Source organism: Phyllopteryx taeniolatus, chromosome 11 (assembly GCF_024500385.1).
Source record: "Phyllopteryx taeniolatus isolate TA_2022b chromosome 11, UOR_Ptae_1.2, whole genome shotgun sequence".
Lineage (NCBI taxonomy): Eukaryota > Metazoa > Chordata > Actinopteri > Syngnathiformes > Syngnathidae > Phyllopteryx > Phyllopteryx taeniolatus.
In genome coordinates, this window is record NC_084512.1 from 9283248 (window position 1) to 9305537 (window position 22290).

General features: G+C 42.1%; 2 protein-coding genes across 7 annotated transcripts in view; one reads left to right on the top strand and one right to left on the bottom strand.

Moving 5' to 3' along the window:
* Positions 1 to 22290, bottom strand: part of cdh23 (cadherin-related 23) — a 205850-nt gene that overhangs the window by 38131 nt on the left and 145429 nt on the right. For 3 of the 6 annotated variants that reach the window (XM_061789259.1, XM_061789260.1, XM_061789262.1), the window contains 15 exons: positions 20842 to 21031; positions 20484 to 20629; positions 15195 to 15414; positions 14685 to 14837; positions 14384 to 14497; positions 11315 to 11463; positions 7639 to 7699; positions 6587 to 6735; positions 5876 to 6011; positions 3800 to 4188; positions 3618 to 3719; positions 2839 to 2988; positions 2539 to 2667; positions 1700 to 1828; positions 1349 to 1576 (listed from right to left, as the gene is read on the bottom strand). In XM_061789259.1, the coding sequence (XP_061645243.1) occupies positions 1349 to 1576; positions 1700 to 1828; positions 2539 to 2667; positions 2839 to 2988; positions 3618 to 3719; positions 3800 to 4188; positions 5876 to 6011; positions 6587 to 6735; positions 7639 to 7699; positions 11315 to 11463; positions 14384 to 14497; positions 14685 to 14837; positions 15195 to 15414; positions 20484 to 20629; positions 20842 to 21031 (2445 nt within the window). Of the gene's footprint in view, positions 1 to 1348; positions 1577 to 1699; positions 1829 to 2538; positions 2668 to 2838; positions 2989 to 3617; positions 3720 to 3799; positions 4189 to 5875; positions 6012 to 6586; positions 6736 to 7638; positions 7700 to 11314; positions 11464 to 13213; positions 13414 to 14383; positions 14498 to 14684; positions 14838 to 15194; positions 15415 to 20483; positions 20630 to 20841; positions 21032 to 22290 lie in introns of those variants that run through there. The other 3 variants (XM_061789261.1, XM_061789263.1, XM_061789264.1) reach the window with 3 other exon arrangements.
* On the top strand, positions 8821 to 11177 carry LOC133485496 (uncharacterized protein C10orf105-like). Its single transcript, XM_061789268.1, has 2 exons — positions 8821 to 9029; positions 10182 to 11177. The coding sequence occupies exon 2, from the start codon at positions 10194 to 10196 to the stop codon at positions 10677 to 10679; it is 486 nt and encodes a 161-aa protein (XP_061645252.1). The 5' UTR covers positions 8821 to 9029; positions 10182 to 10193; the 3' UTR covers positions 10680 to 11177.

Sequence of the window (22290 nt, forward strand, 5' to 3'; positions counted from 1 at the left end):
TCTGTCAGCCTATCCATCACCATAGCAAACAGGAAGGGGCTCAGGGCTGATCCCTGCTGATGCAGTCCCACCTCCACCTTAAATTCCTCTGTCACACCTACACCACACCTCACCACTGTTCTGTGGCCCTCATACATGTACCGTACTATTCTAACATACTTCTCTGCCACTCCAGACTTCCGCATGCAGTACCACAGTTCCTCTCTGAGTACTCTGTCATAGGCTTTCTCTGGACCTACAAAGACACAATGTAGCTCCTTCTGACCTTCTCTGTACTTTTCCATCAACATCCTCAAGGCAAATAATGCATCTGTGGTACTCTTTCTAGGCATGAAACCATACTGTTGCTCATAAATACTCACTTCTGTCCTGAGTCTAGCCTCCACTACTCTTTCTCATAACTTCATTGTGTGGCTCATCAACTTTATTCCTTCTCTCATGGCAAAAAAGCACCACCCCTAATTTCAGCAGGACTCAGGAATGGTGCTGTTGTTGAAGGTGATGGCCAAGACTCATGTGGATGACTGAGTAGAAGTGTTGGTTCTGTTATGTAATGATTAGCACCATTAGTTTTGTTTTTGTATTCCTTTATTTCTGGCTTGAAGTGACCCTGTCTCAGTCCCAAAATTGTAGTTGATTTAATTGTACACTTCTGTGACAGTTAATGTTAAAACACTGCATTGTCTTTGCACAATGCATGGAAATTAGCAGCTAAGAAAAGTTGACTTGGTTGTACAGTTTCCCCACACACTCCAGAGACCCAACTATTAGTATCCACCCATCCATTATCTGAGCCGCTTCTCCTCACTAGGGTCACGGGCGTGCTGGAGCCTATCCCAGCTGTCATCGGGCAGGAGGCGGGGTACACCCTGAACTGGTTGCCAGCCAATCGCAGGGCACATAGAAACAAACAACCATTCACACTCACAGTCATGCCTACGGGCAATTTAGAGTCTCCAATGAATGCATGTTTTTGGGATGTGGGAGGAAACCGGAGTACCCGGAGAAAACCCACCCAGGCACGGGGAGAACATGCAAACTCCACATAGGCGGGGCCAGGGATTGAACCCGGGTCCTCAGAACTGTGAGGCTGACGCTCTAACCAGTCGGCCACCGTGCCGCACTATTAGTATTGAAGCAATTAAAAAGTCATTTTCCATAATATGTCTTTTCAAGGTTTTATGATGGCAGCAGTTTGGACTGAAAGGAATTATTGAAAATAATTGATCCCATGGGGAATTTTGCTTTGAAAGTCAACAAAATTAAAGTGCATTGCAGTCAAACATCAAGGTGCCGTTGCATTTTTGAAAATGTTATGTATGTCACTACATGTGTTTATTATTCTTACCGACAGAGGAGGTGTGCCATCATCCTCCACAGTCACAATAAGTCTGTACTCTTGTTGACGCTCTCGATCAGGAGGGGCGGGCCGTGTCACCATCTCCCCTGTCATGCGGTCCATGCGGAAGGTCAGGTCTTGGTTTCCGGCGGTGATGTAATAAAACAGCATGGCGTTAGGGCCCGTGTCCCAGTCGGTAGCCATCACACGCAGGACTGAAGTGCCTCCTCCAACATTCTACATTTGAAAGCATAAAATAATCCATTCCAATTGCCGCTGACAAAAGACCATATTGAGCCAGAAATATTTTAATCCAAAAGTGCAAGTAAGAAGAACATGCTCTCCGTGTTTCTATCCCACCTCGCTTATGCTGACGTTGTAGCCCCTCGGACTCTCAACAATAGGTGCATTGTCATTGACATCTAGGATATTGATGGTGAGGGAGTGGTCTGTGTGTCGGGGAGGTGACCCATTGTCTACGGCACGCACCTGCAACAGCATACACCTGCATCTGAATCTGAATTACCATGCATTCGTACACACCGAACAATGTGCTATTCTGTCAACTCTGTTGAACAAAAAAAAAACATTTTAAAGTAGCCTGCTTTGACTTACAAGTTTATTTAGTTCCGTGACCACATTTGTGACTCAAATCACTTGTATCTCAAATCAACTTTCCCCATTGAACTAAATGAAAATACTATTAATAGATCGATACAGTATATGCTTGTGAGTATTGTTATAAACTGTATCTGAAGGTGTTTGTGTTCAAGTATCACTTGTTTAAAGGTCTATAACTACTGCTAAATGTATGCTAGTTTCATTAGCCTGTCTATGGTGTTAGTCTAGCAGACTTTCTTGAGAGAAGGTTCTGTGGTTTGGTTAAATACACAATATATAATTCTCATTGTTTTATGTTTAATTTTACAGTGCACTTTAACTAGAAGTGGCAATAAACAGCTTGACGCAAGCATGCTTGGGATCTTTTTTAAGGAACTCTTTACTATCTGCCAAAGTGCACACAGAATAGATCATAGCTAGGAAAAAGGTCACTTGTAAGTCAAATTTCTGTTTGGAGCGTAAAGTAAAAAAATTGACTGAGCAACGGCTGGAAAAACACATTTGGCCATTCGCAAGTCGAAGTACTACTGTAATATCTTTTGCAGCTAATGATATTATAAATCAACTTTATTTTTTACCTTTAGCAGGTAGCGATCCACAGACTCTCTGTCCAGAGCAGCATTGACATAGACCTCCCCATAGGTGTGGTTCACTGTCTTGATCTTAAACACATCTTCCATATTGCCTGCGACTAAGGTAAAGTTGACCTAAGACGACATGAGGAGTAATAAAGAAGGAGACAAATAGAAGGGGTGAGAGACAAGATTGAAAATGTCCCTCAGCTCATCTTGTTGGTGTAGTTGCACAGTCAGGACGTGTTATGAAACTGCAATCAATCAGATCGAAGGGGATCACAATGCTTCTCTGGGCTCTCTCACCAGTCCATTCAGTCCTGCATCTCGATCTCTTCCCAGAACTACAGCCACTTTCTTTCCCATGGGGGTGTTTTCCAGAATGTCCACTGAAGCGTCAGATGTGATATCAAACTCTGGACTATTGTCATTCTCATCAAGTATGGTGATCGACACCTGTCAAGACACAAAGTCAAATGGCATGGATTTTGATACTAAAGCATACTTGAGATGAACACTTGCTTAAACGCACAGTTGAGAGGAATATACGTAAATGTGCTAATGCTGCAGATGACCAAAAGATCTTACCTTCTGTTATTCCAATGAGAGATGCAACAATACAAAAAGGATATCATTATGTTTTCCACAGCAGTTGATTATATATGACTTCATTTAACCATTCACTATATAGACAAAAGCATTATAACACATGGCACTTGCATCGATAAGAAATTAAAATGTAAGAGAATACAGATTTGCCTCCCATATGCAGCTTTAACAGCTTCTACTTTTCTGAGTGAGTGCCTGCCTAACATTCTCTGTGTTAGATGCTGTTGATGGCAAGACTGGTTTATCCAAACAAAACTCATTCAACCATGTCTGAACTGCATAGATGCAGTCATGCTAGAACAGAAACTGACCCTTCCCAAACTGTTCCCAAAATGTTGGAAGAACATAACTGTCTGAAACAAAGAGGTGTAGCTTAAACTCTTGTTTGATGAATGATTTCAATCATTTATCAAAAGGCCTTAACACGCTTGTCAGTATACAGTAGTGGAGATCAACCAAGAAACAACCATCCTTACCACAGTTGAATCTCTTTTTGGTCCTCCATCATCAGCTACGACAGTCAGCGTGTACATGTCTCCCTTCTCTCTGTCCAGCAGGCCTGTAACTGTGATCCGGCCCTGAAACATCATCATAATGTATCTCACCCTTCATACAAACTCTGAGCAAGACAAAGAAAACAGACCCACATTATACTTACCGTGACGCTATCTATCTTGAAGAGGGCCAGAGCCGCAGGTGATGTATCAGGATCGAATCTATAAGTCAGCTGGTTCAAGTTGTCAGCAGACTGGGCCTGCACCTGAACCACCTCTGTCCCCGTGGCAATATTCTCACGTAGGGACGCCTCATAACCGGCTGAGAAGAAGGCCACCGCCTCATCCAGTTCATTGAGTAAAGTGACATAAACCGTGCAGAAGCCTTGGTGGAAAGGTGGGGACTGGTCAGTAGCTGAGATGTTCATCAGATAGGTGGTCTTTGTCTCATAGTCCAGGTAGTCCACTGTGGTTACCAGGCCTGTGCTGACGTCCACTTCAAACTTGTGATCAGAGCCAGACACAAGGGCATAAGCTACTGCTCCACCATCGCCTGACCAGAAAGAAAAACAGTGGTTGGGGCTGGTGGTGATTTCTTTTAGCTTTTAAAGAATAACAGTGCTCTTTTCCCATATCCAATTTCATGGTGTAGTTGCTGATGCCATCATCCAAAGCTAACAACTCATGTTTGCCTGTGGACTTCATTTGAAATCACAAAGTGGGCATGTTCATCTGCACCATCCTGGTACTTGTATCTAGTGAGTTTGGTTAATAGGATGGAATTGACCAAATAGTAGATTTGCAAATAGGTAGAATTGTCCAGAAACATTCCACGGAACGTTCATCTTGAAGAATTGTATAAGTGTTTGAGACTTTCCATGAAAGATTAACAGAAGATAAGACTCCAATACTTTCATATCTTTTCTGAGGATCATTATCACCATCTACAATATGTCTGTTTCCTCAAAATCTGACTTTTTCTTCTTCTTAATCTTTGTTTTTGGTAGCCACTATATATTTTTAGTAATTGAACTTCGATGCAATTGCTCAAATGAATTTAATGCAGCAATATAATGAAAATTTACTTTACTGGAGGTAGACAGTTGTGTTGAGGAATGCACATTGCATGCAGGGGCTGTGCCCTCAAGTAGTGAGCAGTGGGACGGATGCACAGTCAATGGCAGTATTTCAGTGTAAAGTAAAATCTGCTCGTGTTAATCAAATTAGTAATGCGAGATGATTTGTTTCTCATTAGTTTTACAGATTAACCTGCAGTATTTTCACATCTCCGGGTTGTTGTCATTAATTTTAATATTCCCGTTAATTTCCATGAGAAATCTTTGACTTTGAAAACTCCCCACTCAAATCACTATACTATAACTTTTTATTAACGTCTTTTTATTTGCTTAACTTTTAAACATTTGAGTTAGGTAATGAATTCAATGAAAAGTCTCAGCCAGCTGCTGGCCTAATTACTTAATCACTCACACACACGCACACACAAAATTTATATATATAATTTTTTTTTCTAGTTTTGGGCAACAATTCCCTAAGTCCCCTTCGCACTTATCCTGCATATAGCTGGTCCCTATAACATTTTTAGCATTTAGCCATTGTAGCATGAGACTATGAAATGTGGCATATTCAGAGCTGACTGAGGACAAACAGCACACAAGGATTTTTACATATGCAGAAACTTAGAAATTTAGATCAATATAGACTAGAAATAGTATTATTAGGAGCATCTTACAATAGTCAGTGCTGTAATACAAACAAGCACAATGAGTATTTAGCATCAAGTAAAACCTTGTGTTATAATACTGCTGACACCACCTTGCTTACTCAGTGTAGTGGTTCAAGCGTCAACGTGGTCCACAGAATGTCATTATTTAATTAACAACAAATGCATCACAGAAATACATTGCAAAAGGGGAAGTGAACAGAGCAACATTTGTGTGAAGCATTTCCAAATGTCAAATTAAATGTCATGGATTTTTCATCTGACCACCTTTGTAAGTAAATCAGATCTAAAATAAAATGAAACAAAATAGTTGATAGACATCAGAATAGATATGAAAGTGCAAAAGAAAAGACAAAACCCCTCAAAATTGATTGGAGGACATTTAGCACCTTACAGGGACCATAATATTTTTTTTTCAGCACAGCAGTATAAAACTAATAAAGTCAGGTAATAAAACCAATAAACTGCAGTTTTCTCACTCACTTCCCACTGAACTCACCCGTGTCAGGGTCTGTGGCACGAACCACTATCACCGATGTGCCAACACCAGCAGTCTCCCTAAGGCCAAGGCGGTTGTACTGTTGCTGGGTAAATACTGGCACCTCATCGTTGGTATCGTCCACATACACAATCACCTAAATGAGTTTAGACAAATAAAAGGAATGTAATTAACTTAATCTAAAAAAATGAAACCTCATCAACATTTCAGTTCTTCATTTGCATTTTGGGAGACTTTTAGTTAAACTGGCGGCACGGTGGACGACTGGTTAGAGCGTCAGCCTCACAGTTCTGAGGACCCGGGTTCAATCCCCGGCCCCGCCTGTGTGGAGTTTGCATGTTCTCCCCGTGCCTGCGTGGGTTTTCTCCGGGCACTCCGGTTTCCTCCCACATCCCAAAAACATGCATTAATTGGAGACTCTAAATTGCCCGTAGGTGTAAATGTGAGTGCGCATGGTTGTTTGTTTGTATGTGCCCTGCAATTGGCTGGCAACCAGTTCAGGGTGTACCCTGCCTCCTGCCCGATGACAGCTGGGATAGGCTCCAGCACGTCCGCGACCCTCGTGAGGAGAAGCGACTCAGAAAATGGATGGATGGATGTTAGTTAAACTTTGTTGAACTAATTCCATGCTACGATTGGCCAATTGTCAAAGTCTGTGTGCTGCTGTGTTAAAGCACAAGCATCCCTCTGACACATTCTTCGTATGCTCACCCTCACAGAGCTCCTCATGCTTCCCTCGTCACTGTTGTAGGCTTCCACTTCTAACAGATGAGAGCTGCTTGTCTCTCTGTCCAAAGCACGGAGGCCTCTGGTCAGGAGCCCTGTTTGTTTGTCAATGCTGAACAGTTTGTGACTGTTACCTGTATTAAAACGCACACATACACATAGATGCATGCACACACATACAAACATTTGAGCAAAAATATTTAACAGAGTGAATAATTTCTCCCCAGAACAAACTGGGTGAGTCACTTTCACCTGTTTGAAATGCAAATGTGATGCAAATTTGAAAACTGTGAAAATAATCTTAGCTGTCTATTTGTGGATTTCATCAGATTCTGGAATAAGACAGGATGTACATCTTCTAGTCATGTACTTTAACGCAGTTTTCCCTGAGCTTTCTTGAGCCGAGGCACCCATTTTACTTAAGAAAATCTCACGGCACACCACCAAACAAAGCTGGCACAAAAATTATGAATACTGTAATAATGATGATGTCGTCTCAATTGACTCACAAATTGATTTACTAAATTTGAAATCTGAGCCTGTTTAATTGAACACAAAGCTGATATACTGGCATGAAGCCATGCTCGACAGTATTCTGTTGTATTCATGGCAACAGGTGAATACACAGGTTTATTGTACCCGCTGCCATCTAAAGTAAGGGCGTTTTTAAAATGTAATTTATTTTGAACATATACAAAATAAAGTACAATACATTGAAAAAATAATACACTACAGTAAAAACACACACGCGCGCGCACACACACAAAATATAGTTTAAAAAAAATTAAATAAATTAACACAAACATAAGCAATACGTCGCCTGATCTGTCTGTCACTATACAGTACGTCACTGACATTGATAGATGAGCAAATATATACTTTTAATCAATGAAAGTTTTTTTTGGGTATATCAAGTGCAATAGAATAATTTTCCGCACATGATGATATTTCACGAGCCCTGGTTGGGAATCACTGCATTAGTGTGATGAGGGAAGACACCTGAAAGCCACACAGTAGAAACACAGTAACATTTATACCAGTGACGATCCTGTAGAGGACGAGGCCATTCTCCCCTTGGTCTGCATCTGTAGCTTGCACCTAAACAAGAGAAAATGCCAATAAAATAAAAATTTTGAAACAAATCCAAATACAGTATATCCACACATTTCTGAAAATGTACTGTATAAATGTAATCAATCAGCAGTCACTGCAAATCAATAAAAAAGTGTACCTGTACAGTGTGTTATGACCTGGCTCATTTGTACAAGTGCATTTTATTGTTACATTTTTTTTTTTTTTTTTTTTTGCTCATCCAACCATTTTCGCAAACATTTGGTGTTGACTTCTTCCTTTTGTGTGGAACCACTGGGAGCCAGCGCATCTTGCTGCCCCAACAACATAACCACCCCACACAGCACGGCATCGAGAAAGCATCTCTCACTCTCTGTGCTGCAGGCAGATGTCCAGAAGCAGAAAGGAGCCGAGCGTAGACAGCGTGCCTCCGTGGAGCATACGCTGATAAAAAGTGGAGCACGTTTGAATGGGCCATGCCATGAGACTGACTTCTGAATCTAGAGATCTGCTGGCACCAGATGAGGCCGACTTCATGACTCACTGTGCTCCTCTGTGGATGTGTCAAAACCTACAACGACGCTCACAAAGTGCATATGAAATTGCATTACGACACAGTCAAGCACATTTGCTCAGGTCTGCATGTGTGTGCGCACAACCACACACACACACACACACACACACACACACGCAAACACGCACACTACATCTCTCACTCTCTAAATGTCTCTCTCGCAATAACTCGCTCGCTCTCTTGCTCTGGGTGTCCTTCTTTGCTCTCTCTCTCTCTCTCTCTCTCTCTCTCTCTCACACACACACACACACACTAGCACAGTGAAGAGGGGCCCAACTTCAGTCTCATTAGCTTTATAAAGAGAAGTGGAGAAGAGAGGTGAAAGAGGAGGAAAGGGGAGGGGTAGAAAGAGAAAAGAAAGAGTCTGGGGGTTCAGATTGGTGAGTGGTAAATAGGGTATTACACAGTGGACTGCACCACTTAGGCCATAAAAAGGGGTGCATAAACTTGGAAAGTATATTGATGAGCCAGATGTTGTAAGGGTAAAGACACATGTTCTGAGTGAGCAAAACTGTGGTTAACCACTGTCTCAGCATGGCTTAGCTGGAGGTAGTGTACTTACTTTGCTGGGAAAGAAACAATAGTAAGATGTTTACACTTTGACGCGGTTACCCATGTTTCCCACCCTTTTCCTCACTGCTCCCCTCCTCATCCACCCCAACCCAGTATTTCCCCTCTTGTCTCCAGGAACGGGACAGTTTTAGGGGGGGAAAACAAGTGTGTGGAGCCAAGGAACAGGTCTGACCTCAGTTGCAGGAACTGGTGCTGTTCTAAAGTGGGGCTGTAAGTAGGACATAGTTTCACAGATGTTTTGTTTGAATATACTGTATGTAATCACTTTGTTAAAAAAAAGAAATGTTTCACACGCTTGTAAAATATATTTGTTGTCTTGAGACAGTGACCACTCCGACAGACAGACAGACAGATACTGTAGCTAGCTAGAGTGATAGCTATAGGTAGCCGGATGGATAGAAAGATAAATAGATGGCCAAATGGAGATACACTGTAGACAGACAGACAGACAGACAGACAGAAGGGAGCGAGAGAGAAAAAGAGAGACGATCGATCGATAGACAGCTTGAGAGATAGAGTAGATAGAGAGATAGAAGACATGCCATGAGTAGAGCAATTAAAGAGGCTTTAGAATTATTGTATGCCTTAGCAAATGTGCTATTGAAAAAAATAAAAATAAAAAATAAATCAATCAATTGCCCAGTTGGTAAAACTGTAACATTGTAATAAGTCTAAAAGAGTTGCAATGATGGAAAATTCTGATGCAGAGTATGCCGATAACTTTGTATAGTTCTGTGTGCACATAAAAACTAAAGCATGCGTTTAAGTCACAGACTAATGAAGGGACTTTTTTTTTTTTTTTTTTAAACAAGCCTCTTGCTCCACTGGCCTATCTCACAGCTTTCCTGGCATTTAGTCTTGAAAATAATTTCACCTCCCAGTGTGTTTCCGTTAAACCGATAAGCTATGCTTTGTCTCCACTGCATTAAGGAGGATGACATTTACAAATGTTACAATGCTAAAGATGGGGGCGCGGAGAAAGAAAAGGGGGATAATTGGAGACCTGGGTAGAAGAGGTGGACGCCTTGCATTTTACAAGGGCCTTTTTAGTAAACCCATTTTGTTTTGCATTGACAAAATCCCGTGAAGCTCTGACTGTTTTCTAGCCTTGATTTAATAGCCACATAATTGCTGCAAATGCCAAGCACTGCATATCTATGCAAGCTTTAATCATTTATTTGTGCATGTGTGTGCATATGTTGGAGAGCCCTTGAGTGCATGATCCCAATCAAATCAAAACACGCTCCTAAATAAAACAACTCAGCAGGAAAACATTGCATAGCAAAGAGAGCTGACACTTAACATATTGCATAACATTTTAACACAGAAGTTGTAAATCTCACAGTGCTTTTTTTTAACCAGGTCAACGGCAACATGAACACCAGTGATCTGGGAACCAACTTTACCTTTGACTCCACCACAGCACACACACAGTTCAATGTGTCAACCAATACTATCGCCCCCACCACCTCCTCCTATTCTTTAGACATCCATGACCCAGAATTCACCATTATGGTGGTGCTGGGCTTAACACTGCTGTTGGCAGTGTTGGCGATCTTCCTGGCAGTGTGTCGGCGCTCTGAACAAGACGAGGAGTGTGAGGCGAGCTGTGGCTCAGGACAGACTCTGAAACATGGACAAAGCCAGTCTAGTGAACCACAACTCAAGGTGTGGAAAAGGCTGGGCTCCTATCGGCGCTCATACAATCTGTCCTTCAGAAGACCCCCTCATCGGAGGCCACATGAGCATGGGAAGACACGTGCTTCCCATTCTCCAGGCACACAGACAGAACAGCCGGGGAGCAGCAAGGAGCCCCACCTTACTACGCCTTGTCTGTATGACTACGTCATTGAGATCTAGTTAGACAACTAGCCAAGGACTGATTGTTAAACTGAAATTGCAACTCACTAAAACCAGGCACAGGCAACTATCCAGTCTAGTTTTGCTTTCCAAATATTTTTCGATGTACATCTTTCAGCATTATTAGCAGACGGAAATACTTATGAAAGCATTTTTCTGCACGTATCGGTAGTTTTATAAAGAGTGTAATGAGTGCAAACAACAATATGCTTGACTGTTCATACAGCACTCCTAACAAGCACTTCAAGTATCATTAAAACACGATTACTTTTAATACTTCAAATCTGATTTGCACAATTTAACAACTTATCAGCTGTAAAATGTAAAATGCTACTTGCTTATTTTTGGTCTATGAGGAAGCTTAAACACAAGGATTATTCCTCTGCATCACATAGCCCTAATAGTTGTGATGGAGTGCAACATGTCCATCTGCTCTTCCAATTTAATTACGGTAGGTCTAATACATTCACAATTCCACTTGAAATATACTGTACAGTAATATAGGATCAATACTGAAAGGACAAATGCAACTCGCAACCAGTGATTTTTGTGTGTGTGTGTTTGGGATTGTTACACTGGACAATAAAGTAACCTTTTCTGTCTGTCTGACTGTGGATGTTGTAGTGTGTTTTCACCTGAAGGATGCTGGCTCCCTTCGGTACAGTCTCCAGTATGCTGGTCTCATAGCTGTTTTGGAGGAAGATGGGTCTGTTGTCATTAACATCCTGAACTTCAACAAACACAGTGGCTGTGCCTGTCCTCCTGCTGCCCGCTGGACCGTTATCTGTGAGCACAGACAGAACCATTTACAGAAATTATCTACATTTGATAGCAACATCACCATACATATTATGCAGCAAATGCACAACATTAGGTAGGATCCAAAATAAGAGCTGTATAGAAATTAAGTGAAATGATGACTTTTCAAAGAAAATGCTGTCAGAGAGGAATCATACTGTATATGTGCTTTGCTGTTTTTGATTTGTTTTGTTTGAGCATCAATCAGCAACATCTACTTAACCAATTTCCATAAAACATAGTGAAGAGGTGATACAAAAACAAATTTTTAAAAATAAAATAAATTAAATTAAAATGGCCAGCACAGTGCTAACTGGTTAGCACATCTGCCTCATAGTTCTGAGGCAGATGTGCCTCGAGGAACTGGATTCAAATCCGGCCTCGCCCGTGTGGAGTGGGGGTCCTAGGTTCAAGACCATCCGCCAACATCCCCGGGACTCACGGCTGTGGTGCCCGAAATGCCCCCTGCTCCAGTGTGTTCCACTAACATGTGTATGTGTTCACTGTGATGGGTTAATGCAGAGAACAAATTTTGTGTACATGCATGCATGTTCATGACAATAAAAGGTGATTCTTCTTCTTCTTCTCCCTGTACCTGCGTGGGTTTTCTCCGGGTACTCCGGTTTCCTCCCACATTCCATAAACATGCATGGTAGGTTAAATGAAAACTCTAAATTGCCCGTAGGTGTGAATGTGAGTGTGAATGGTTGTTTGTTTATATGTGCCCTGCGATTGGCTGGCGACCAGTTCAGGGTGCACCCCCCCTCTCGCCCGAAGATAGCTGGGATAGGCTCCAGCACGCTAGTGAGGATAAGCGGTACGGAAAATGGATGGATGGATATGTAGTCTTGATTTTTATTTCCTAATTTTGTTGACTTTGGGCAATATAGCGAGTCTTCTTCTGCTAGACCCTAATTATGTTTGCATTTTTTATATTTTTATATTATGATATAATATAACTACTGTGACCAAGATGAATTATAATTTCTTCCAGTGTGCATATGTACTTTAATGAAAATACATAGATTATTTTACACTTGAGGAGACTATGTGAGTCCCGGGATGCACGTGTCATGGAAACAAGAGTCCCATCCCTGGAACAATGAGGCCCTACAATTTATCATCATGGAATAGAGATACAGCAATCCTCCACTATATCACGGTTCTTGCTTCGCAGTCCTGCTATATTGCAGATTTTTATCGCTGCTGTTACTTTATCTTTTATATTGTTTGTAAAATATTTTTGTGTGATCCATTGCTCCTGCTCTCTCTCATCTATTTTCTGTACCGCTTATCCACACTTTTGTTGCTGCGTCCCCGACTCTGGGAGAAAGGCGGGGTACAGCCTGAATTGATCGCCAGCCAATCGCAGGGCACATATATGAACAAACAAGCATTCACACTCACATCTACACCTACGGACAATCTAGAGTCTTCAATTAACCTACCGTGCACGTTTTTGGGATGTGGAGGAAAGCAGAGTACCCAGAGAAAACCCACGCAGGCACGGGGAGAACATGCAAACACCACACAGGTGAGGCCCGATTTGAATCCAGGCCCTCAGAACTGTGAGGCAGATGTGCTAACCAGTTGGCCGCCCTACATGATTATTTTTATGTTACATAATTTTGTGCATTATTATACTCATAATCTCTCAAGGGAAAATTCAGTTCAAGCAGGAGTAAAAACACAGCTTCATCATAATGCGAGCACTTTATTCATTATCTGCTGCTTATACTGTTCATGGTCGTGGCACTTGTAGGTGAGATTGAGCATCTCCCAGCTGGCTGGGCAAGAGGCTGCGTACACCCTGGACTGGTCGCCAGTCAATCACATTTATACTGCTAGAAAATGTAGAGTCTTCAATTAAACGTCACTTGCGTGTTATTGGAATGTGGAATGAAGACGAAGTTGGAGTACCTGTAGAAGAAACATACTGGCATATGGAGAACGCCACACAGAAAGGTCTGAGCTGAGATTTTAACCAAGAATCACTAGACTGTCAGACAGATGCTCCAACTACAGTACATGTCCCACAATGCATTGTGAGCTAAAGTAAATCCCTGATAAACAAACAAAAAGTGAGCATTATTGTATTAGTGATGGCGATGAGAATTTTTGATGCAGCATGTAGATTTATAGGTGCAATGGTGAACTGTCAGGGCCAGCAAGGCCTTCTCTGCTGGCCTAAACAATATCACTGACGTACTATTACAACCTAAATTCTAATATTTATTGCATGAAATTGTATTGATTTATTCCTAACATTCTATTTAGTTTATTTCACAGCGTTCCAGTATGTGCATGTGGCTGTTGCAATTCTTTATCCAATCAAATTTCCGCCGCTATGTGCTGCCATGTCAATCGACCTTCAAAATAGTAGTGGTGGCCTAGTAAACTATATTAACAATGGGACTGTTTCTTTAACCAATCAGATTTCAAAGCCCCCACTAAAGGTCAAGGTAGCAAATGTCACCTCCCACTGTTAGTACGGTGCGTCTATTCAGAATGCATCTATAATCTTCAAAAGTTTAAACAAAAAAACAAACATTTTAGAACACGATTAGCTCAATAGATTGATTGTGAATCAGGACACTTTAAAAAAAATAAATAAATAAAATTAAAAAAAAAAAAAAAAAAAAAAAAAAAAGGCATTCTATTTTCTTTTTTTCCCCAGCACTTTTAAGTCACTTGCCCTCTCAGCAGATCAGCCATTCTGACTCAATGGTTTCCAAAACAGGAAAACCTCAGTTCTTTCTTGTCAAACAACAAAGGCAGTTGAGCAAAATTTTGCGATGACTGCAGATATGCAAGCATCACTTGTTCTTTCATCATCATACAAAAAGTATAAAGGAGACACTTTGAAGATGACAAAATAATGATAACATGGTAAAGATGTGACACACCTATAGCTTCTATGACCATTGTGTACACTGCCTGGGTTTCTCTGTCGAGCCCAACCACTGTCCGAACAATGCCGTCTCTGAAGCCGACACTGAATTTACCATCCTGATTACCACCTACAAACACAAACACAAGAACTTAGCAAAACACACGCATTCACTCCTCAACAGCTGAAATGCAATTTCACACGATGAATGGGCGAAATGGTACCTTACCTGCAGATACTACAGTTAATATGATTGTGAAATGATTTGCCAAATTGATGCTAAAAACCTAAAATCCTCCTCCACTGTGACCTCTAACCTGTGATGAAGTAGCTAAGTTCAGCGTTGAGGCCGGCGTCGTTGTCCGAGCAGCTGAGGCGTGTTACAATGTGGTCTCTAGGGACGCTCTCCTTCAGGGACACATTGTATACACGAGGGTTGAAGGTGGGCGTCTCGTCATTTACATCCAGAACTGATACACACGTATACACATAAATTAGTACACACTGATATGATATAAACAGGAAAATGAAGGCAAATGTTGTTATGAGTTACTTTTTAATTGTTACTCGGTCAGGTTCATGGTGTTGTTTGACTATGGATATTTTGTCATTCCTCACAATGTCACATTTTAGAATTATCCAGTGCCACCAACAGGTGGTAGCATCTCTCTCAGTGGAGTCCAAAGAAATGAGACTTAGAGGCAAAACCCCTAATGACTGAGAATTTATTCATAAAATGCTTCAACAGTTTCATTGGTAGGATAATATCAGGAGAGTAAAGGGAAATCAAGTGAAGTTCTCATTATCAGACACATTTAGACACTCACCAGTGATAGTGAGAGTTGAAGTTGAAGTGCGAGGGAACTTTCCTGCATCAAATGCTATAATCCTCAAATGGTACTGTCCAATCTGCTCCCGATCAAGCATTGCAGATGAGGTGAGAATGCCAGTGGAAGTGTTCAGGTAAAAGTCCAAGCGAGGCATACCCATCTGCAATGTCATCGTAATCAAACCATTCTTATCCTGATCAGGGTCCTCAACCTGAACCTAAAAGAGGAAAAGGAGGACAGACAGAATCAGGATTGGTTCTACGAATGCATAATTGAGGGGGAAGGCAGAAATGTTAAGGGGGCATCATGTGACAGCATGTATTTAAAAAATATATATGCTTTATTACACGACACGGTGGAAGACTGGTTAGCACATCTGCTTCACAGTTCTGAGGACCAGGGATCAAATCCAGTATGGCCTGTCTGGTGTTTGCATGTTCTCCCTGTGCCGGTGTGGGTTTTCTTCTGGTACTCCAGTTCCCTCCCACATTCCAAAAAAACGCATTGTAGGTTAATTGAAGACTCTAAATTGCCCGTAGGTGCGAATGATTGTTTGTTTATATGTGCCGGCCCCGTACACAATCAGGGAGAGATACTATTGGGAACAATGAATAGTGGACAGTAACAGAGAGTTACATTGTATGGACAAATATATAAGCACACATTGCCATTACACATACAGGAGCTGAACTAAAAATGGAGTGGTTTACCCTTTTGGAAAGGTTTCCGTGAAGAGCTGTTGTTTGACACTATTCAGTGAACAATGTCAATTTAAAGTGCAATATAGAACAAATCATCATACTTATTTGCATTCATCATTTGAATTTCCCCAAGAAACACTTGAAGAGTTGCATAAAAAAAATCTGCTGTGACTAAGTTTAATACAATTTTGATTGAAACTGCCAGAGAAGTAAATACTGTATATGTTGTGACTTTATGTATATTGCTCCTCTCTCAACCAAAATATTTGACGCAGCTCTCAGTGAGCAGCTTTGAAGTTCACCACTACAAAGTATAATCACAATAAGAAAAGTGTCAGTTTAAAACTAAAAATTTTACACTATTACAAAATGAATTATTATTTTATTATTATCACGCAGATGTAAACATTTCGTGTGCATTAAGCATGCCTAATAGCAGTAGTGAGCTGTCAGGGCCAGCAAAGCCTTCTCTGTTGGTCTAATGTCTATTGGAAACACTGACCAACATTTACAACCTACATTTTAATGTCTGTTACATGAAATTGTATAAATGTATTCCAACAGTCTAGTGTCTTCATTTCGTAGTGTTTCACTTGGCTGCACTGTGATTTTTTTTGTCCAATCAGATTTCAGCCCCAATGTGTTGCCATGTCAATCTCATCTGCCCAGGGCCTTCAAACTAATCAATCATCAGTCACTGTAACTTAATCTAACCTATACCAGCAATGGGACTGTTTCTTTAACTAATCATATTTCAAATTCATCCTCACAGGGTCAGAATGCTGTGACATCAACATTTTCCCATCCTGTGATTAGTTGGTCAGCGCCAAAACTTGTTACTGCCCCTTCGACTAGCAAAACTGTTGCAATTACACATTCATGTATGTTTTATGTTTTTTTTTTTTTTTTTTTTTGTCACGAGCTGCGGTCTTCCTGTGTAGAGTCTGCATGTTCTCCTCGTGCCTGCGTTTTTTTTCCCCGGATACTTCGGTTTCCTCCCACATTCCAAAAACATATCTTCTTCTTCTTCTTTTCCTTTCGGCTTGTCCCGTTAGGGGTCGCCATAGCGCGTCATCCTTTTCCATGAGAGCCTATCTCCTGCATCCTCCTCTCGAACACCAACTGCCATCATGTCTTCCCTCACGACATCCATCAACTTTCTCTTTGGTCTTCCTCTAGCTCTCTTGCCTGGCAGCTCCATCCTCATCATCCTTCTACCAATATACTCACTCTCTCTCCTCTGGACGTGTCTAAACCATTGAAGTCTGCTCTCTCTAACTTTGTCTCCAAAACATTGAACCTTGGCTGTCCCTCTGATGAGCTCATTTCTAATTTTATCCAACCTGGTCACTCCGAGAGCGAACCTCAACATCTTCATTTCCGCCACCTCCAGCTCTGCTTCCTGTTTTCTCTTCAGTGCCACTGTCTCTAATCCATACATCATGGCTGGCCTCACCACTGTTTTATAAACTTTGCCCTTCATCCTAGCAGAGACTCTTCTGTCACATAACACACCTGACACCTTCCTCCACCCGTTCCAACCTGCTTGGACCCGTTTCTTCACTTCCTGACCACACTCACCATTGCTCTGGACGGTTGACCCCAAGTATTTAAAGTCCTCTACCTTTGCCATCTCTTCTCCCTGTAGCCTCATTCTTCCCCCACCACCCCTCTCATTCATGCACATATATTCTGTTTTACTTCGGCTAATCTTCATTCCTCTTCTTTCCAGTGCATGCCTCCATCTTTCTAACTGTTCCTCCAGCTGCTCCCTGCTTTCACTGCAGATCACAATGTCATCTGCAAACATCATGGTCCACGGGGATTCCAGTCATCTGTCAGCCTATCCATCACCACTGCAAAAAGGAAGGGGCTCAGGGCTGATCCCTGATGCAGTCCCACGTCCACCTTAAATTCTTCTGTCACACCGACAGCACACCTCACCGCTGTTCTGCTGCCCTCGTACATGTCCTGTATTATTCTAACATACTTCTCTGCCACTCCAGACTTCCGCATGCAGTACCACAGTTCCTCTCTGGGTACTCTGTCATAGGCTTTCTCTAGATCTACAAAGACACAATGTAGCTCCTTCTGACCTTCTCTGTACTTTTCCATCAACATCCTCAAGGCAAATAATGCATCTGTGGTACTCTTTCTAGGCATGAAACCATACTGTTGCTCGCAAATACTCACTTCTGTCCTGAGTCTAGCCTCCACTACTCTTTCCCACAACTTCATTGTGTGGCTCATCAACTTTATTCCTCTATAGTTGCCACAGCTCTGCACATCACCTTTGTTCTTAAAAATGGGCACCAGTACACTTTTCCTCCATTCCTCAGGCATCTTCTCACGCACTAGAATTCTATTGAACAAGCTGGTCAAAAACTCCACAGCCACCTCTCCTAGATGCTTCCATACCTCCACAGGAATGTCATCAGGACCAACTGCCTTTCCATTTTTCATTCTCTTTAATGCCTTTCTAACTTCCCCCTTACTAATCATTGCCACTTCCTGGTCCACCACACTTGCCTCTTCTACTCTCCCTTCTCTATCATTTTCCTCATTCATCAACTCCTCGAAGTATTCTTTCCATCTACCTAGCACACTGCTGGCACCAGTCAACATATTTCCATCTCTATCCTTAATCACCCTAACCTGCTGCACATCCTTCCCATCTCTATCCCTCTGTCTGGCCAGCCTGTATAGATCCTTTTCTCCTTCTTTAGTGTCCAACCTGCCATACATGTCATCATATGCCTCTTGTTTTGCCTTTGCCACCTCTACCTTTGCCCTGTGTCGCATCTCAATGTATTCCTTTCGCCTCTCCTCGGTCCTCTCAGTGTCCCACTTCTTCTTAGCTAACCTTTTTCCTTGTATGATTTCCTGTACTGTGAGGTTCCACCACCAAGTCTCCTTCTCTCCTTTCCTGCCAGAAGATACACCAAGTACTCTCCTGCCTGCTTCTCTGATCACCTTGGCTGCAGTGGTCCAGTCTTCTGGAAGCTCTTCCCGTCCACCGAGAGCCTGTATCACCTCTTCCCGAAAAGCTGCACAACACTCGTCCTGTCTCAGCTTCCACCACATGGTTCTCTTCTCTGCCTTTGTCTTCCTAATTTTCCTCCCCACCACCAGAGTCATCTTACACACCACCATCCTATGCTGTCTAGCCACACTCTCCCCTACCACTACCTTACAGTTGGTAACCTCCTTCAGATTACATCGTCTGCACAAGATGTAATCCACCTGTGTGCTTCTACCTCCGCTCTTGTAGGTCACCCTATGTTCGTGCCTCTTCTGGAAAAAAGTGTTCACTACAGCCATTTGCATCCTTGTTGCAAAGTCTACCACCATCTGTCCCTCCAAGTTCCTTTCCTGGATACCGTACTTACCCATCACTTCTTCATCACCCTTATTACCTTCACCAACATGTCCATTACAATCTGCACCAATTACGACTCTCTCTCTGTCTGGGATGCTCAGAACTACATCATCTAGCTCCTTCCAGAATTTCTCTTTCCCCTCTAGGTCACATCCTACCTGTGGGGCATAGCCACTAATCACATTACACATAACACCCTCAATTTCAAATTTCAGCCTCATCACTCGATCTGATACTCTTTTCACCTCCAAGACATTCTTAGCCAACTCTTCTTTTAAAATAACCCCGACTCCATTTCTCTTCCCATCTACACCATGGTAAAATAATTTAAACCCTCCCCCTAAACTTTTAGCCTTACTGCCTTTCCACCTGGTCTCCTGGACACACAATATATCAACCTTTCTCCTAATCATCATGTCAACCAACTCCCGAGATTTTCCTGTCATAGTCCCAACATTCAAAGTCCCCACATTCAGTTCTAGGCTCTGTGTTTTCCTCTTCTCTTTCTGCCGAAGAACCCGCTTTCCACCTCTTCTTCTTCTTCTTCTTTGACTTCGACTTCGACCCACAGTAGCTGAATTTCCAACAGTGCCCTGCAGGTTGACGGCGCCGGTGGCGGACGTTGTTAACCCGGGCCACGACCGATCCGGTATGGAATTCTTTGGATGAACGCTCATATTTGTTTGGCAAGGTTTTAAGCCGGATGCCCTTCCTGACGCAACCCTCTGCATTTATCCGGGCTTGGGACCGGCCTACAGTTTGCACTGACTTGTGCCCCCCATAGGGCTGCAAAAACAAAAACATATATGGTACTGACTTGTTTGTCAGTGTGAATGCGAGAGTGAATTGTTGTTCGTCTATGTGTGGCCTGCGATTGGCTGGCGACCAGTTCAGGGTGTAAAAGTCCGCTGGGATAAGCTCCAGCACAACCGCGACCCTAGTGACAATAAGAGAATGAGAGTACATTGAATAGATGGATGGATGTTTTTGTCATTTTATTGGATAAATATTAATTCTGAACCACTCTAGATGATGTACGTGGCACAGTTGCATTGTATTGCCTTTTTGTATAGTATTGATGGGTGATATTATTGCGATGTAATAGGGGTGTATTCAAATATGAATTAATCAAGGGCTAAGTATCCAGGCCTAAGAACGAAATGCACAGCCAACCACTGCCAAATAGTGTTTGTGTTTAAATGATACCTTAAACACTGACGAACCAATGGGGAGTCCCTCTGGTACTTCCGCCACAAATGGAAGGTTGACAAAGTCTGGGTCGTTGTCGTTGAGATCAAGCAGGTTGACAAATACTGTAGCGCTCGCTGATGCATGCAGGGAAGGTGCACCACCTACAGAGGGAGTCAGTGAAACATATAAAGACGCATTCCATGGTCAAGGGAATTTATCGTGCGCTATAAAATGTTTCATGGGCAACATAAAACTTAAGGACTTAGGCTTGAAAATGGACACTAATCACCCAGAATTGAAAGCCCTCTACTCAGGAAGGTATAAAGTAACTGCCGCTTGCTTTACGGATGAGTCAAACAAACTGACAACTCACGGTCAACAGCAGAGATGATGATTGCTCTCATGAGCATTGTGGCCCTGGGGTCAGAACTTTCCCTGTCCAGGGTTACCCCACTGGTGCGGATCTTCCCAGTGTTACTGTTTATGGTGTAGAATGGGTTTTCTGCGCTGATACTGTACACCACAGTCCCATTCTCCCCGTTGTCCGGGTCCAGTGCCAGAACCTGAGCAGGAGAACAACACAGACATGCTTCTTTGAGCGGCCTCCTTGACAGGAGGCATGCTTCACTTCATACGGCTTACTATGAGAGTAATATTCCTTGGGTTTAATGGCACGTCTCAATAAAAGTGTACTTAACAAGTGGGAATTAATGGGGGAGATGACAGAAACTGACAGATGACAGGAAGGGAGGAATAATAATGTGAGAGCACTGCATGCCCCACCTCACCTTCAGAGTAACTCACACATGCACACTGACTGGCGACTGCTCTCTCACCGCACTCGGTAATAAGAAAAATGGTGGTGTCTCCTTAGGTGATCTCGGTGATGAATGCATTGGAATGGGAGCCAGGCTAAAACATTTGCTGGGCTTTAAAGAGCTGATCAATTATTCAATGCTCTGACTAAAAACGCCGGAAAATGGTTAATTGGTCATTAGAGGAACAAAGGTTTTTCAGGTATTCAATTATTAAGGCGACATGGAAAGCCGGCAAATTGGAGGCCTATTGATAAGCAACTCCAAAGAAAAGTGGAGGTGATCTAAGAGGCGAGGAAGTGTGCAGCTGGGGTCAGTTGAAGTAATCAATTCTGGCCCGAGCACTAAAACACATTAGATGTTCAGCTAATTTAGTAACTAACAGACAGAAAATAAAAGATATCATGTGTATTGATATACAGTTGACGTTTGAGTGGATTGGAGATGATTTTTGTTATTTCTGACTTATTGCTGCCTTTTCCATCCCCAGGAAATGATTTTCAATGTTTTAGTTAAAATGAATAAAATGCTTATTATGAAAGCATTTTATTATAGACAAAAACAGTGAGTTAAAAACACATTGAAAACCTTTGACCTAAGGTATGTGCTTCCAAGCTGCAAACACATTGCAGACGGCTCCTTGCCTCACCTGTGCAACTCTACATGGGAAGAGAGCATGGGAGAGCAGAAGGCGTTGCAACATTACCACTCTTACATGAACCAAGCCAGCCATGCAGACTGACGGTAAATTTTATTAGGTTCAATTGTTGAAAATGTAAAAAGATCGTGTTTGCATACATACATATTTGACTAAAGGGACATTTTTCTAAGAGGAAACACTTATTTTCTTATTATCTGTAAAAAAAAACAAAATAAATAAATAAATGTCCTGTGGAAGTGATGCAAGTAACCAAAAACAGTTTCAAAAGCTTATTTGGTAGCAGGAGAAAAAAAAAAACAATCCCTTGATTGAAAAAAAGCAAAACAATCAATTCCATTGTCATTTG